General features: G+C 35.6%; 1 protein-coding gene across 2 annotated transcripts in view; it reads left to right on the top strand.

The window, feature by feature from the left end:
- Nucleotides 1-16,706, top strand: part of PTPRB (protein tyrosine phosphatase receptor type B) — a 102,634-nt gene that overhangs the window by 23,701 nt on the left and 62,227 nt on the right. For both annotated transcript variants that reach the window (XM_039866015.1, XM_039866016.1), the window contains 4 exons: nt 10,143-10,418; nt 11,320-11,577; nt 13,051-13,314; nt 15,139-15,408. In XM_039866015.1, coding sequence (XP_039721949.1) covers nt 10,143-10,418; nt 11,320-11,577; nt 13,051-13,314; nt 15,139-15,408 — 1,068 coding nt within the window. The remainder of the gene's footprint in view (nt 1-10,142; nt 10,419-11,319; nt 11,578-13,050; nt 13,315-15,138; nt 15,409-16,706) is intronic.

Genomic DNA, 16,706 nt, shown 5'->3' with positions numbered 1-16,706 from the left:
TCTAAATTCTCTAACATCTCTAATATTTTATAACTTCATTGGTCTTCCTTTAAACATTATTTTTATTTATTACAATAGTGAACGCTTACTTTCATCTAGAAAGTCAAATTTAACTAAAAAATTCCAGAAGTTAAATTTAGAAATGTGTTGTCCTTACTATTCTTTCTCATTCAACCTGAACGAAGATCACTTTTTTTTTTTTTTTAGCTCTGGTTTTTTAAAGAGGAGTAAGAATTTTCCATTCTCAGGGTCAGGAAATGTAACTGAGTTCATGTAATAAGTCAATCAAATATTAATTCTTACGTTTTTCAAAGAAAAAAATTAAGAATGCCCAGTTACATGACTTGACTTCCTTCAGATGAAACTTTTAGATAGTTTCTGAGATTTTCAGGAATTTAAATTGAAAAGAGACACCACTTGTTAGGAATTTGGTTATGTTTTTATGTGGAATCAAGGAGACTGAAATCAACCACATAATTAGAACATCCTACAGGAGTTTAAGTAGCTGGATTTTTAGTCATAAAGTTGTTGGCTTCTTGGTATGTGAAGACAGTTTTGTGAACACTCAGATTGCTAATACTGTGAAATTTATAACATAGAACTTCTAAAAGTGTTCATTACATTTGATAAGATGTCTATGTTGAATGGAGCAGAATGATTTTTTAAAATAAGTGAGTCTTTAGTAACTTATGGAAGAAAAGATGAAGACATTCAGAAGCCAGAATACAGACATTTAACCTAGAAGTTTTACTTTTTGGAAAAAAAACGTTGATGGAAAAGGACTTAGTGTGGATGTTACTAGTTAGAATGCGCTTTGGGTTTAGTTGTGCATGCAGGTGTTTCAAGTCCAGAGATATTGTGAAATGTAAGAAATATTTGCATTTTATTGACTATGTTGAGTTAAAAAAAAACTTCATCAACATTCACAATGTGTTGGCATTCAGATTTTCATCATATTTCTTAAGGAGTTACTTTTTAAAGTACCACAAATATACTTTTCACCACAAATTTTATGAGATCCATGATAAATGTGAAGAATGAAACTTGCAGGTGACATTTGTATAATGATAATTTTTTCACACTTATTCATATGATGGTATAACCATTCTTAGGATTCTCTGCATTTAAAAAATAACTTTTAGTAAATTTTTTAAACTTAAGATATAAAAAAATGTTTTAGGGAGTTTTTTTGGTTAGTTATTTATTTTTGTCTTTAGTGCTTTCTATATTTTAAGGAAATATATGAATTTTTCCTTTATTTAAGAGAAACTACTAGTCTTCCTATATATTAATTGCTAAGCTACAGATATGAGCTCTACAAATTATATTTTACTATATTAAAGCAGGACTAACTAGTAGTATAATATTAACTCTGAGAAATAACTTCAAACAAAAAATGTCATTCAAAGTGCGTTTTTCTTCCTTATGCCAATTTGCCTCTCTTTTTGGTCTAGAATAAAATAAAATGAGAGCAAGACATGATTTGGCTAGAGATACAGCAGTTGCTTAGATTATCTCTGTATTGTTCCAAGTGTGATTTGTCTGATTGTTTTCCTGATAAATTTTCTAAAATAGCTAGTTATTTTGTTGTCATGTAAACATGACCTTAAAGATCAAAATTTTAATTAAATGGGAACTATTTCAACAACAATCAGTTTTCACTCTGGATTTTAAATCAGAGTCAAAAAACACATGTGGATTCAAATTCAGTTCAGCAAACATTTATCAAGCGTGGATTCTGCAGAAAATTACACCAGGTAGTGACTGGTGAGCTTATAAAGATGACAAACAATACATGATCCTCGCCCTTGCAGTCCTGTGTGAAGATGAGAGAAGGTCATGATGTAGGTGATCAGAGCTTTGCCTCATCTTTTCTGGGTGAAATTGTCCTGCCTGGTATATGCCATATTTTCATAACCATAGAGAAGACACTGGGTAGTTCTCAGGTTTCTTTGGCCACTAAATGGTCAATGAAACAACCAAGATAAATTGAAAGCCAAGCCAAATTATTTAGTGGTGACTAAGAATAATTTGAAAGCTAAATTATTTATTTGTGAGTTCATTACAAAGCAGGTATAAAGATAGTAGATAATGAAGAACTCAGTACTTTTGCAGCACTGTGTGCTCCTCAGTCTAGAGCAGGAGCTGCAACCTGGTAGCCCCTGGGGGTGTCTCAGTGTCTAAATAACAGATACGTTATATTTGGGTCATGAAGTGTTTGTGGAAATTTCAGATTATTTCACCAGCATTAAAAAAAAATTTTTTTCACATAAAAAACAGATATATGGATTCTTTTAAAATATTAGAAGATTTGGCAAAACTGAGCCACTATGCCTAGAACTCTCTAGAGTGAAGTTATGGTTTCTCTCTTTTTAGATAGCAATTCACTGGAATCCCCCTGGACCACTTCATTTATTTCCTTACCTGAATGCCTCCTAAGGACATTTTAGTTTGTTTAAATGAAACTTTTGAGTTTTCATTTAGAATTTTTGTCAGGCTTTTATCTTCCCATCAATAAGCAGTAGTTTCTCAGTACCTAAAAATGGCATCTAGCACATGGTACATGTTCAATAAATATTGATTAAATGGATAGATGGATGGATAGATGGATGACTAGATAGATTACAGATAGATAGATAGATGGATTGATAGAGAGATAGATAGATAGATAGATAGACAGATATACATAGATACATAGGTAAGTAAATATGAATGAATGAAATTAATATTTTATTGGGAGAATGTGCCTATTCTACTTGGGTTATGGGTAAGTTATAGGGGCCAGAGGAGTATTCTGGTGGTAGACAACTTTACTTATAAGAAGAATATCTTAGGGGCATATGCCTTCTTCTTAGTCAGTTAGTAATCAGAAAAAAAAAAAAACAGCATTTTTAATGTGGTTAATTCCTTTGTCTTTAATAAAAAAATATTTGAGAAGCTGTGTTTACCAAATCACCATATCAGCTATTATTTCCACTTCAAAATGTTGCTTAATGTACTAGTTTATTGGGGCTTTCATAACAGAATACGACATACTGAGTGGCTTAAACAACAGAAATTTATTTTCTCACAATTCTGGAGCCTAGAAGTCCCAGATCAAGGTGTTAGTTAGCAAGTTTCCTCTGAGGCTTCTCTGACTGGCTTGCGGATGGCTGCCTTCTCGCTATATCCTCACATGGTTATCCCTCTGTGTTGTCTGTGTCTAATCTCTTCTTATGAAGACACCAGTCATATTGGATTAGGCACCCTCCATAACCCCATTTTAATTTTATTACCTCTTTAAAGGCCTTATCTCCAAATATAGGCACATTCTGAAGTATTGGAGGTTAGAGCTTCAACATAGTAATTTTAGAAGGACACAATTCAGCCCATAACATTTATATAGCTTTAAACATAAGCCATTGTTTCTCAATAATGTCTATAAACGACTTGCATCAAAATCTCTTGCAAAGCTTGTTATCAAAGCATATTCTTGGTTTTCTATCCCACATGTATTGGATTTAGAAAGAGTTGAGCCTAGGGTATATAATTTTAAACAAATATCAGAGTAGTTCAATACATACTAAGGTTCAAGAGTTATTGACAGTTTTTGTAGTTTTAGTTGGCATTAAGATTTTGGTACCATTTCTCTTTTTGCATGGTTAGATCTATATAAATAAAATAAATATTATACCGACCATATATTGTTTAATTTTATCCTCATGGAAATCCTGTGGAGGAAGTATTGTGAAGGCGCAGGTTGCATAGTGATTAAGAGTTGAGTTCTGAAAGCTAGCACCTCTTCCTTCTCACTTACTAGCCAAGTTGCCTTGGGCTAGTTACTAACCTCTCCAAGACTGTTTTCCGAATCTGTAAAATGAAGATGATAATAAAAATAGTGCCTACTTTATAGGATCTTTTTGAAGTTTTAAGTGGTTTGTACATAAATTCTAGAATAGTTTCTGTCACATACCAAGTATACAGTAAATTTACTGTTATTACTTTCACGTTGGAGATGAGATTGATATTTCTAAGAGTTAACAGATCACAAATCCACACAGCTAATATAGGATAGACCCAGAAATTGAACCCTGGTTTACTGGCTCCAACTCCAAGGATACAAATTTTAAGTTGGTATTAGTTTTTTTAAATTATCATATAATATTTTATTATTATTTTTCAAGTCAACTTTTTAAAAAAGGAAAAAATATATTACAAAATACCTTAAATCTATACATTCATAGCCTACACAGGGGTAGAATAATGATTAAATATGTTTTAGTGTGAAGAAATTATAAGCAGCTATTGATTTTCAGTTGTGTTGAACTCTTGGTGATGGACTTCAGTATTTAGCAACCAGCTATTTGCAGTCATTTCAGGGGTTCTAAAGTGAAGCTGAGCTATGTATATGGACTGAGCCAACCTAGTGCTCTGAACTTGACCTTCTTTTCTGTTCTTAGGAAGCTTCTTCCTTCAGTCTGACCTCTTTTGGTGGGCATGGCATTCTGCTGGTTAGCCAGAAAGAAATAAAATTGATTTTGTCCAGACAGAATGAGAGGAAAACAAACAAACAAAAATTGTTTCACCTTTCATTCCCAGACACTAATTTGATGGAATCCCCCTGGGGAATAAAGAATAATTCTGACACTTTTCTGACCTTTGAGGAGAAATCAAGTACATTTTATATGTGTAAATATATGTAAATAAAGATAATTATATGACCCTAAACATATAATATGCAACTAAAATTAACATGGTAAGTAGGTGTTTGTTATGTGCTATCGAGTCAGCTCTGATTCCTGGTGACCCTCTGAATGAGTGATGTCCACACTGTCCTATCCTCAACAGTCCTGCTCAGACCCCCATAGACTCATGCCTATGGCTTCTTCCATAGAGTCAATCCATCTTGTATTTGCTTCTCCTCTTTTCCTGCTGCCCATACAGATAGAATTCCAGGGATTTTTGTTTTTAATTTTGCTTTTCTTTCTTTTATATGGAAAAACGCAAATAAAAAAGTAAACAATAGAATAATGAAATATTCTCGTACTCATCATCTATCTTCAACAGTTACCAATTGATAGCCAGTCTCATTTTATCTATATCCCCACCCTTTCCCCCACTGCATATCATTTTGATGCAACCCAAGTCATTTAATTTCATTTATAAATATTTTAATATGCATTTCTGAAAGATAAGAATTTTTTAAACACAACCACAATACTATTTTTGTACCTAATATTAGCAACAATTTCTTAATGTTTAGATATACAGGTTTGAAAGTACACATCAAGTGACAGTTCGTGAATTTCTACATAAGAGAGGCAATCTAATTGGAAGAAGAAGCCAAGAGACTTCTCTTTATGCTGCATTTATGTGTCACTTAGATAACATTGAGAAAGCCTCAATTGTTAATATCCAAGAATTGGAGTGGGGCTGCTGAAAGATATCATGGGGATAAGGGGGTTAAAGTCTCCATCAGTCGTCAGGGTACTCTCAAGGCTGACATGATTCTCGAATACTCACTAGAAATGAGCTTTTTAGTTTCTTTGCTTAAACTGCCCTCTCATTCTGCAATGCCCTTTCTTCTCTGATTTCTAAGTCATACTTGAACTTACAAACTTGCTCAAGTTCATTTCCTTCGTGAAGTCCACCTCTGAGACTTTAGCCCTTGGATGTCATTCTCCACTTGCATATTTAGCATTAATGTTTGCCTGTATTACCCTTAACAGCAGCAACATTCATACCAACTGCCATTTACTGAGAGCCCACCATGTGCCAGGGCTGCACTTAACACTTTACCTCCATTACCTGTTAACACAACTCTGTAAAGTAGGTATCATTAGTCCCGTATTACAGATAAGAAACTGAGCATCAGTGAAGTTAAGCAGCTTCCCTAAAATCACCCTCATAAGTGACAGTGTTGGAATTTGAACTCAGGTTTAGTCTGACTTCAAAGTCAACCTCCCTGATAATGCATGTTTTGTTTACCTTTTTCACATGGGTCTTAACTTAAACTCTCAGAGGGCAGGCCATCTACAACTTATATAGCTAGGTCCGAATATGATGACCTGCAAAATAATGAAGCATCCTGCATTGTTGTTAATGATGATGCAAATAATTGTCAAAACTGCTTTAAATTCCCTTTCAAGATTTTTCCTTCCTGAACTTCATGTCTAGTGTATAAAGGTGATAAATCAAATGCATGTTAATCTGATATATTAGCATAATATAGTATATCATCTTAAAATAAGTCAGAAAGTTGACAAGTATAATCAAACAACAATAATCACAAAGTAAAAGAGATATGTTTAATTAACCGGAGATTGTGAACAAATGCTTTTTCATTTTGTTCATCTGTGGGGCAAAAGCCACAAACCATCCCTTGGTGCAGGTTTTTGAAACTGAGAAAGCATACTGTAAATGATCAGGTCTTACACAGATATACTGCAGTGCTATTATGACTTCAAGAAAAGTGTTTGGCACTAACCCGTGGATTGCCTGCGCTCTGGTTATAAGGTTGGATTTATGTCCAAAATAAATACTATCGTTTTGAATCTAAATACTCTGGAAATTTCTATATCAATTGATTATAATATTTAATAGCCATACAAAAGAATTTCAAAAAAAAACATTGCTTGATATATATATATATATATATATATATATATCTTCCTAAGTCACATTGTTAAAAAAAGGAAAAAAGGAAAAATTCATTTTGGTTAAGAAATTTAGCTAAACTTAATCTTTTCCTCTGAGAACAGAAAAATTGAGTTGACATCAAGCTAACTTATGAAATTCTGGGGCTTCCTTAAACTGGTAGATTCATTGAAATACAGCAGATGAATATGGCATAACTTTGTATTTGGCATTCCATATTGCAGATGTCTCTGGAACTAAGAAGCACAAAGATGTCTTAAATTTATGGCTAATGGTAAATTTTGATATATTGATTGAGATTAAATTAATGATTTATGATTTTCAATAGTTCTCATAGTTTATAATACTGCACTGGTAACTGTATATAGGAGAGTGATTGGTGGAAAAACCAGAAAGGCTAATGCACACGTATGTGCATTGATACCTCTAGCCAACAGCATAACTTACATAAGTCAAGTAGGGTTTTTTAATTACATATGATCTGCCATATGACCAGAAGATTACAAACATAACTAAGTCTTCAAATAGTATTAAAATTTTTCATATGTGTGTGTGTGTGTGTGTGTGTGTGTGTAATTAGCATCCCTGATGAAATCATTTAATTTGTTTCTAATAAAATATTGAAAACGTTTTTTTAGTACAGCACAGTTTTCATTGGGCTTAGATTGAAAAGGTGTCTGAGAACTATTTAACTTCGGCAGCATGCTTAGCAATAGTGGACAACTGCCAGCAAAGGACTTTATCACGGTATAAATGGGGTTTTAAGTGTTTGTTTCCAGAGCAGGTTCTTGCAGTCCAGGCACTTCCCAATCTCATTGTTCCTTTGTTCTAGCGGATGTACAAAGGATTGACTGTTTTGTTTTCTGGCTCAGAAAGATTAGATAAAGTCTGCATTTCTGAACTTCACCCTCAAGGCACGCAACCTTAAATTCATTTTCTATAGCTCACATTTTTCAGATTATATATGTTTAGATTATACTGATCATAACATCATTTTCTTTAGCCTTTATCTAGTTTGGTTGTAGACATAGATGACAGGACAGTATTGATCTCATTCAAGCTATCGCTGGAAAGCAGTTGTCCTTATCTTTGTCCTTAAAATGCCTCTTCAGCAAAAATGTGTCCTCTCCATTGGCTATGACAAGGTTGTTCTTGAGTTTCACTGGCCATTGGAATCTCATGGTAGTACCTTATCCTTGCCAGGCAACAAGAGAACTTTCTGCAAGGGGTAATTATGTTCTTTCCTTTTATTATGACATTCTTAGTTATAGACTATTATATAGGGTAGAAATTTTAAATAATATTGCCAGAAGAAAAAACTACTGTTTTTCCTCAAGAGCCTATGAATGAGAATCACCTTGAGAATTTGTTATTTTATCTTAAGGCTTAGAAAGTTAGTTCATGGGAATATATTGATAAGATTTTATCAAGGTTTCCTTTTTATGAAAAAGGCAATTAAGGCTTTTATCGGTTTAGTTTTTAAAAATTGTATTCCACTTTTGTCTCCATTTTGTCAGTGATTTAGAGGATATATATATTTTTTTTATGGTCAAGTAGACATAATAAGTTTATATTACTGATGCCCATTGTATGCCCATTGTGTAGAGGTAAAGTCTCCTCTATATTTTGTTATTCCTCAAAACATCTGAGAATATGGGTGCGATTATTATTCTCCCCAGAAGGATGAGAAAATGGAGGCTTAGCTAGGTTAAATAACTTGACCAAAGTTGCATGACTGATACTGGATGGAGCCATTATTTGAATTAAGTTCTTTCTGACTCCAAAACCCATGTTCTCTGCCACTGCATCTTTTTGCTTCTGGGACAAGATCTTCTCTTGATTATAGGAATAATAATACCAGCCAACATTGAACACTTACTATGTGCCAGACACTGTTCTTAGTGCCCTAGATAAAGTTTAGCTCAATTTAATCTTCATAACAATTCTATTAAAAAGATAGCATTATTATCAGCATTGCATAGATGAGACAGCTAAGGCAAAGAATTGCCCAGAGTTTACAGCCACAAAGCAGGAGAGCTGTATTCAAGCCCAGGTCATCTAGCTCTAGAGTCTGTACTCTTCAGGTGAACCTGTGCTGTGCTAGAGTGTAAACCACACAACCTTGTCCTCCAGACTCACCTGTGCTTTGGGTTCTTAAAAGTTACTGCTACCTCCGCTTACTTGTTAACTAACATTTATATTATTTATTACTGACATTATAAAATGTTATGTGACTGATTGAATTTTTGCAGTATGATGTATTCATATAAATCAGCCAAAAACACAGATGAAGACATTAGAGTGATTATAGGCTGAAATTAGTCTATGTATAGTGTCTTCTAGGTGACCATAGTCCTTTGAGCTGTCTGGTCATAAATGCCTTTTGAATATATACTAAGATTACCCTGTTCTTATTTGTATTAATGTTAGTCACAAGCAAACACCTTCTTAAAACATATACTGTTCTAAGAACATTCTAGAATTCCTGGAGTTATTTTGTGAGAAAAGCATAATTTACTAGGAGGTAGGTAAGAACTGAGATCTCTACAGCCATGCCACTAAAACATCTGATCTGACTCTTCAAACTGAGTCTCCAAAGTCTTACTTTCACTTTCTACAACCATGTAGGATTTCTGAAAATTACTCATATGTAAATGTCTCTCGATGTTTCTACTCACAGCATTCAGGGTAGGGAGAGCCTTATTTCTCACACGGTCTCACTGTAGCATAGGATGGCTGCTCATTAACGCTATTGACTTAGTTCCTATCCTGGAGACATGCTATTCATCTATTTCAGGTTTCAAAGTGAAGGCAATACATGAGAAATGGGACTCCTCATACTGACCCATGGCTTTGAGAGTTGAAACTAAGTGAGAAGCTGGGTGCAGGACTAACCCATTTCCACCTGTTCTGGAGGCATCAGCAGCTCCAGAACTCAAGTTTTGAAAATCTAGGGACATAGGGAATCCCATCTGTTGGGAGAATTCATTTTGGTGAGCAAACCTAGCCTAGGCTCATAATCAGGTCTGTCTCTTTTGTGGTTTTCTGATATCTAAAAACAACCCAAAGTTATGTATACTTAGCCTCCAAAATCCTAGCCTAAAGAAGAAAAAGTTTGGTACAAACTTCAAAATTTTTTCTTAATATCTGTATTTTCTGTTGAGAGTTTCAGTATTTAACCAGGCGTAGCCTGGATGTTTGTCAATGTCTGAAAAGTGCTAAACTTACAAGCCAAAGAAAATATCACCTAACTTGGAATTTCAAGCTCAGAGTTGTCTTAACAAAAAAGTTTTATTAGAAAAAAGAATTTATATGACTAGTGACTGAGTGGGTTTCTTTTATAAACGAAATGGTTAAGTTTAGAAGTGGAATAAAATGCCAGTTTATTTCATGAGTAGCAAATTCTTAACTTTTTTTTAAGGAAAATAAATCTGGATTATAGCAAGGTAGGCATGTATTTGTAGAAGTCTCAAGCCACATTCTCTTTCTTGGTTTTTACCTTGCAGATCCTTTACCCCCTGCTAGGTTCGAGGTCAATAAAGAGAAGACTACTTCAACCAGCCTGCATGTTTGGTGGACTCCTTCTTCTGGAAAAGTCACCTGGTATGAGGTGGAGTTATTTGATGATAACCAAAAGATACGAGGGCCCCAAATTCAAGGAAGTACTTCACGGAATGAATATGCATTTTTTAACCTTACTGCTGGTAACAAATACAATATAGCCATCACAACTATTTCTGGAAATAAACGTTCCTCTACAATTCATACCAATGGATCAACAGGTAAGACTTGTTTACAGATAGTCGGATATTTAATAATCTATGCTCCTTTTGAAATTAGATTAAATTCAAGAAATGGAAGTAAGAATGCTCCCAGGTGAAAAATGGGTAGGTAGGTAGATAGACATGTAGGTAGGTATAGGTAGGTAGGTAGGTAGGTAGATAGGTAGGTAGGTAGATAGATAGATAGACAGACAGACAGACAGACAAATGTTTTTGTGATACAGTGGAAAGACTGGACTAAAAATAAAGAGCAGGTGTGGCTGTGCTACTAACTTGCTGGCTTATTTTGAACAGGTCATGGAACTTCTCTGGGACTAGAATTTTTTTCCAAAATGAAGTCAGTGTTTCCTAATGGCCTTTCTAACTCAAGTCTTAGGCAACCGCATTTTCTGAGTTTGTGCCATAAAACTTATTTTTCAAATGTTTGCCTCCTTTGCATATTCTTCCCACAAGAGCAAGTCATGTTTCCTAAATATTCCCATATTTGGAACAAGTCTTTGCTTGCACCCACACATCCTAATATCAATTACACATCACCACTTCCTTCCATAAAGTACTGTCTTTCTCTCCTGCTTTATTGCTCTCTTACCATTTTTCATCTTCTATAGTTCTTTCCTTTTACCTTTTCTACTATGCCACACCATCTTTTATTGGCAAAAACTACCAAATCCATATTCAGTGGGGGAGATAGGTAAACTATGATATCGCGTTAGGCTGTGGACTTTGAAAGGGTATTAATCCAGATTCCAGTGAAATTTCAAAAGTGATGTTTTCATTTGTTATTATACAAGTTAGATATACAGAGAAGCATAAATAAATGTGTGATTTTTAATTAAATGTGTCTATATCTTCTATAAGGAAGTTATGAATGACCCTTTGGAAATGCATTTTATCCCATTAGTGCCATCCCCGGTGAAAAATATTGGTATTTCAGCAAAAACTAATTCTCTCCTGATTTCGTGGTCCCATGGCTCTGGGAATGTGGAAGGATATCAGCTGATGCTAATGGATAAAGGGATCCTCGTTCATAGCAGTGTTGTGGACAAATCTACTGCTTCTTACACTTTTAACGGGCTGACGCCTGGTCACCTCTATAATCTCACCATTGTGACCGAGGCCGCAGGGCTGCAAAACTACAGATGGAAACTAGCCAGGACAGGTAAGTTCCCTAGATGGCTGAACAAAAAAAAAGCAAGAATCAAGGAAATGTTTAATAAACAAGGCTTATTAAATTATTTGAATAATGGTAATATAGGACAAATTGAAATTTATATGTTATAAAGGACCCCCATATTATAGATCCACTTTTCTACTTAGAGAAAAACTGATTCCCTTTCATTCTAAAGTTTAGACTAGCTCTTGTCAACATTCTGAAATAGCAAAGTAAATAACTGATAGAGTCTCAGCTTCTCTTTTAAGTATACCAATCTCTTTGGTAAGAACTCCCACTTCCTTCTCTTAAATAGGCATCTACTGCTTTTGTGGCATCACTCACCATGATCCAGGATTACGTTTCTCAGTGCTATGCGAAGACCTACTCCTTTATCCAAACTTCTATCCAACAAAACATGTCATGAGATCCAGGACTAAAGGACCTTTTCTCACAGCCTAATGTAGCTCAATAAACAGATCAGTGCTGTTTTAATGAATAATTCATATACACATTAATTAATTCATTCAATATTTATTGAGTGTAAACTACATGCTTCTAGTGGGTCTAATAAATCCCCTCTCTTGGAAAGTTATCTAATTTTAACAGAAACTCTAAAATATGTAGTGCCTTAGAAATTACTCTAGTGACGAGAGTTTCTGAAACTATAGGAGGCCAGTGGGAATGATACTTGGGGATATCTTTTTACATATACCTTTACTATCATATCTCAAAGATGTGTAGACATTCTCAACAAAAATGTAGTATATGTCTTAAGAAATATCTATGTATATCAAGAGCAAATTGCACATCTAACTGGGCTATGCAAAATCAGTGTGCTATGCTCATTTTTTTAATAAAGTGTTGTTAATCTATATTATACCATTGTTGAGGCCCAAAATTACAGCCTGGGGAAGAGGTAGAAAAATTATTTATTTTGTGATCATTTTCCATTGATGAAATAATGACACAACTCTTACACTTTAATTTTTTCATGATAATAAAGTATTAATAAAAATGAAGTATTTTTTGTGTTGTGGCCAACGGACCCATCTATTTATTATGTGCTTGCTATTATTAAATACATAAGGAGGGGAGGAAGTTAGGCAGATGACAGACTTCTTTGAGCATTCCACTTAAACAATTTTAAAACTGGTAAAGATCACTCGAGGTCTTTTGACCAAGCCCTTATTTACTAGTAGGATCTCTAAGGTCAGTAAGATAGGCAGAGTTACTCAGGGTTGCCTACTCAACTAATGACTCAGTGTGAGCCAGAATCCAGACTTCTGCCGCCATGTTTGTGCTCCTTCCACTAGCCAGATAGTCTTTCTTTGGTTTTACAGTATTATTTTTGCCTCGTGAAGTTGTTTTCTTCTGTGCAAGGAGTATGGCTTGTCAGGATTAAAATTCAGGTCAAAATTTGGCCACAAGAACTGGTAAGATATCCTGAGGTAAAGTGTCTTTTCCTTTCTTCCTAATTAGCTCCCATGGAAGTCTCAAATCTGAAGGTGACACATGATGGCAGTCTGACCTCTCTAAAAGTCAAGTGGCAAAGGCCTTCTGGAAATGTGGATTCCTACAATGTTACCCTGTCTCACCAAGGGACCATCAAAGAATCTAGAATATTAGCACCCCAGGTTACTGAAACTCAGTTTAAAAACTTAACCCCTGGACGACTTTATCAAGTTACCATTAGCTGTGTCTCTGGTGAATTGGCCACTCCGAAGATGGCAGTGGGCAGAACAGGTGAGTCTGGGGCTCCAGAATATTCTTTGGTTGCCCAAATTAGTCTCCGATCCATTTGGAATAGGACAGAATAAGTTAGAAGGGAAACTCTTTTCCCACCCTGGGAAGTTTGGTCTACATGATTGAGGGTGTCTATGGGCCAGGGCCCCAAATACAGAGTAAAGCAAAGGGTTAGTTGCATTCATCTGAGTTATTTAAGCAAATTTGTTTGGATTGATTCCTGCATGATCTGCATAACTAGCTCTGCCCTGTGCTATTTCATGTTACACCACTTAAGTAGCATAAATTCATCAGCATTGATACCAATGAATAAAACGTTTCTGATTAACTCTTGAAGTGAGAACCAGTTAGCATTTAACCATGTTTTCCCTAAATTATTTTATTAATCTAAGTCACCAAACATTTATCCAATGCCTTCGATGTGTAAATTATTGTACTATGAGCTTTGGGAATTGTTAAAATGGCAGAGTTCAGCAAACTACACCCTTGGCCAAATATGGCTTGTGACCTGTTTTTGTATAGTCCCACACTAAGAGTGTTTTTTACATTTTTTAAGGGTTTAAAAAAAAAAGGAAAAGTAAGAAAAATGTCAGTCAGAGACCACATGTGACCCACAAAGCCTAAAATAATTACTTTGCTGACCTTTGCTTTTAAGGAAGTTACATTTTAATCACACGAGTGTAGAAGAATATGCACACAAATAATAAAAATACTGTAGTACATTTTAACAATGGTAATTGTATTGATATTTCCATATTGCAGGCACTGACTAAATACTTTACACCATTATTTCATTTAGTTCTCACAACAAAACCACAAGAAAGCCTATTATTACCGCCATTTTACAGATAATTTGGAGAGGTCAAATAACTCGTCGACAGTCATCCAGCCAGTAAACAGGAGGGCTGAAGTTTAAACCGGGCTCTCTGATTCCAGAGTCCATCCTCTCTGCTATTAGAGGTCTTGAATAAGAACGATATGATCAGACCGACAAGAGAACAAACTTTTCTTTCAGAAGATCGGTAAAGACTTCTTAGAGGAAGCGGTCTTCAACTGGAACCTAAAAAAAAAGTGAAGCTCTTGGCAAGTGAAGAGAGAAAAAAGAGAAGGGCATTTGAGGTGAAAGGAATGAGATAAGCAAAGGCATAGAGGCAGAAGAGCCCAGGAGACTTACAGGTCTGAGGAACAAGCACCTGGAGGACAATGGTTGTGAGCATAGGGAAGGAGGGAGGGTGGCTGCAGGAGTAGCCGGAAGTAAGCCTGGAAGGATATGGAGTCTGATTTTGGAGAACTACAAGTGCCGCCCCAAGGACTCGATATTTTATTCTGTAGTTAATGGAGAGATCTTGAATGTTTTAAGCAAAAGAATAATAAGATCAGAGCTCTATTGCAGGAAGATTGGTCTTTACAGTTGGAAAAGAAGAAGAAGAATGGTTCATAACCACAACATGCAGTATCTCTTCCAAAAATGCTACATCTATTAATATCACTATTAGACCCAACATCAGAATTGTCTCTAGAACTGGTGTGCAATCAGTAAAACACAGTATTCATATCACTAGATTATTAACAGTGTTACAGAAGATCGCATTACTGATATAGTAATGATTTTAATATATAAAATAATTTTAGCACATATTTATTGAGTTGTCAAAAGTCTCCAAAATGAGGAAAGAACACTCATTTGCAATCCACGAAGATCAAGCAGGGATAGAAATGTTGCAGATATTAGGTCTCTTATCTACTGTTGCTCATGTAAAGTGATTGAGTATTGTTATCATTTTGTTTTTAATATCTCTTTTTTGACATCATTTCACCATTTAGTTCCGGAGAAAGTTGGGAACCTGGAAGCAAACAGCGATAGTTCCCCGAGGTCCCTAGTAGTGAGCTGGTCGCCCCCTGCTGGAGACTGGGAGCAGTATCGTATCCTGCTCTTCAATGATTCTTCAGTGCTGCTCAACATCTCCTTGGGAAAGGAAGAAACACACTATGTCATAGACGGCATAGGGCTCATACCAGGAAGACAGTATGAGGTAGAAGTTACTGTTGAGAGTGGGAATCTTAAGAATTCTAAGCGTTGCCAAGGCAGGACAGGTAAGCAAATATCAAGGAACTTTAATTTGTTTTTTTCACCAGGTAACCCGGGTAACTTAATTTGTTTTTTTTTACCAGCTAACCCAGGTAACTGTCAATGTAGTACCCCGGTGTTTTCTGAATTTGAGATATTATAGACTTGCAGGCCAAAATAGGGTTGGCGATGTTTAGTTTTGTCAAATAAGAAGATTAAAAATAATTTCCACTAGTAACTTCATTATTTTATAGTCATGGGCCACTTAACAACATTTCTGTCAATGACGGACTGCATATATGACAGTGGTTCCATAAGATTATAATGGAGCTGAAAAATTCCTATGGTCTAGTGATGTCATAGCCGTCATAACATCATAGCACAATGCATTATTTACGTGTTTGTGGTGAGGCTGGTATAAATTAGACTGCTCTGACAGTTGTATAGCACAGAGGTTCCCAACCTTTTTGGCACCAGAGACCAGTGCTCCTATGAGAATCTAATGCTATGAGAATCTGAGGTGGAGGCAAGGGATAATGCTAGCGCTGGGGAGTGGCTGCAAATATAGATGAAGCTTCCCTCTCTCGCCCACCATTCACCTCCTGCTGTGTGGCCCAGTGTCCGACAGGCCACGGACCTGTACCAGTCTGCGGCCTGGCGGTTGGGAACCCCTGGTGTAGCATATATAATTATGTACAATACATAATACTTAATAATGATAGTAAATGACTTTTACTGGTTTATATATTTACTATACTATACTTTTTATTGTTATTTTAGGGTATACTCATTCTACTTATTTTTTAAAAGTTTGCTGTGAAACAGTATGCCATGTTACAACAGCAGCAGCCTCATGCATCTCATGTTTACTGTCTCTTGACTGCATCATTTTTGTGTGCTTAATTTAATCTCATGTTGTTTTGTTCATCATGGCCCCTAAGCGTACAAAATCCACTGCTAATGTCACCAGTAAGAGGCCACATCACATGACTGAGCTGGAAACGAAATTAAAAGTGATTAAAGACTACGAAGGTGGAAAATCAGTGATGGTTATTGCTCGCCAGTCAGGCATGTCCCATTCCACCACAGCAACAATCTTGAAGAGCAAGACCAAGGTGATGGAAGCTGTTAAAGGATCTGCTTCATTGAAGGCAGTGAGACTAACAAAAATTTGAGAAGGGCCTGTATCCAACATGGAGAAGCTTCTAATGACCTGAATCAAAGACCAGACAGAGATGTGTATCCTTCTCATCACCATGATGGTCACAGCCAAAGGAAAAAGGTTGTTTGTGATGTTGTAAGAAAAGGCTGGACCCAACTACAA

Source organism: Pteropus medius, unplaced genomic scaffold (genome assembly GCF_902729225.1).
Source record: "Pteropus medius unplaced genomic scaffold, Ma_sr-lr_union100, whole genome shotgun sequence".
Lineage (NCBI taxonomy): Eukaryota > Metazoa > Chordata > Mammalia > Chiroptera > Pteropodidae > Pteropus > Pteropus medius.
The sequence above is the reverse complement of the archived record's forward strand: the minus strand, read 5'-3'. Positions and strand labels throughout refer to the sequence as shown.